At 34.8% G+C, this 365-nt stretch overlaps 1 protein-coding gene across 1 annotated transcript in view; it reads left to right on the top strand.

The window, feature by feature from the left end:
- Nucleotides 1-365, top strand: part of LOC108977100 (palmitoyltransferase ZDHHC3) — a 1,701-nt gene extending 1,336 nt beyond the window's left edge. The window contains exon 4 of the mRNA XM_018946604.1: nucleotides 12-365. Within this exon, the coding sequence (XP_018802149.1) occupies nucleotides 12-170 (159 nt within the window). The 3' untranslated portion in view covers nucleotides 171-365. The remainder of the gene's footprint in view (nucleotides 1-11) is intronic.

Here is a 365-nt window from a genome sequence, read left to right as displayed (position 1 = left end):
TTTACTTACAGGGTATAGAACAATTAAAAAAAGAAGAAGCACGTTGGGCAAAAAAATCTCGCCTTAAGAGCATACACTCAGTATTTGGACGTTTTTCTCTGGCCTGGTTCTCACCGTTTACGAAGCCATCATGGCAAACGAAATTCAATTCGCATTTCTATTCGGTTTAGTTCGAGCGAGCTTCGCTTTTAATACCCCTGTAATATGTGTACTCTTTTTAAATGGTAAATGATATAATGAATGTTTGTTGATAACACTGGTCTACATTGGTTTTGTTGCCTTAGATGCAATTGATCGATTTTAAATGTATTTGTGCCTACAGTTCATGAAACTCAATTGTTTTTTTTTTTAAGATTTGCTCTCAT

This window comes from Bactrocera latifrons, unplaced genomic scaffold, assembly GCF_001853355.1.
Source record: "Bactrocera latifrons isolate USDA-ARS-PBARC rearing strain unplaced genomic scaffold, ASM185335v1 scaffold_84, whole genome shotgun sequence".
Classification (NCBI taxonomy): domain Eukaryota; kingdom Metazoa; phylum Arthropoda; class Insecta; order Diptera; family Tephritidae; genus Bactrocera; species Bactrocera latifrons.
This window is presented reverse-complemented; position numbering and strand designations above follow the sequence as displayed.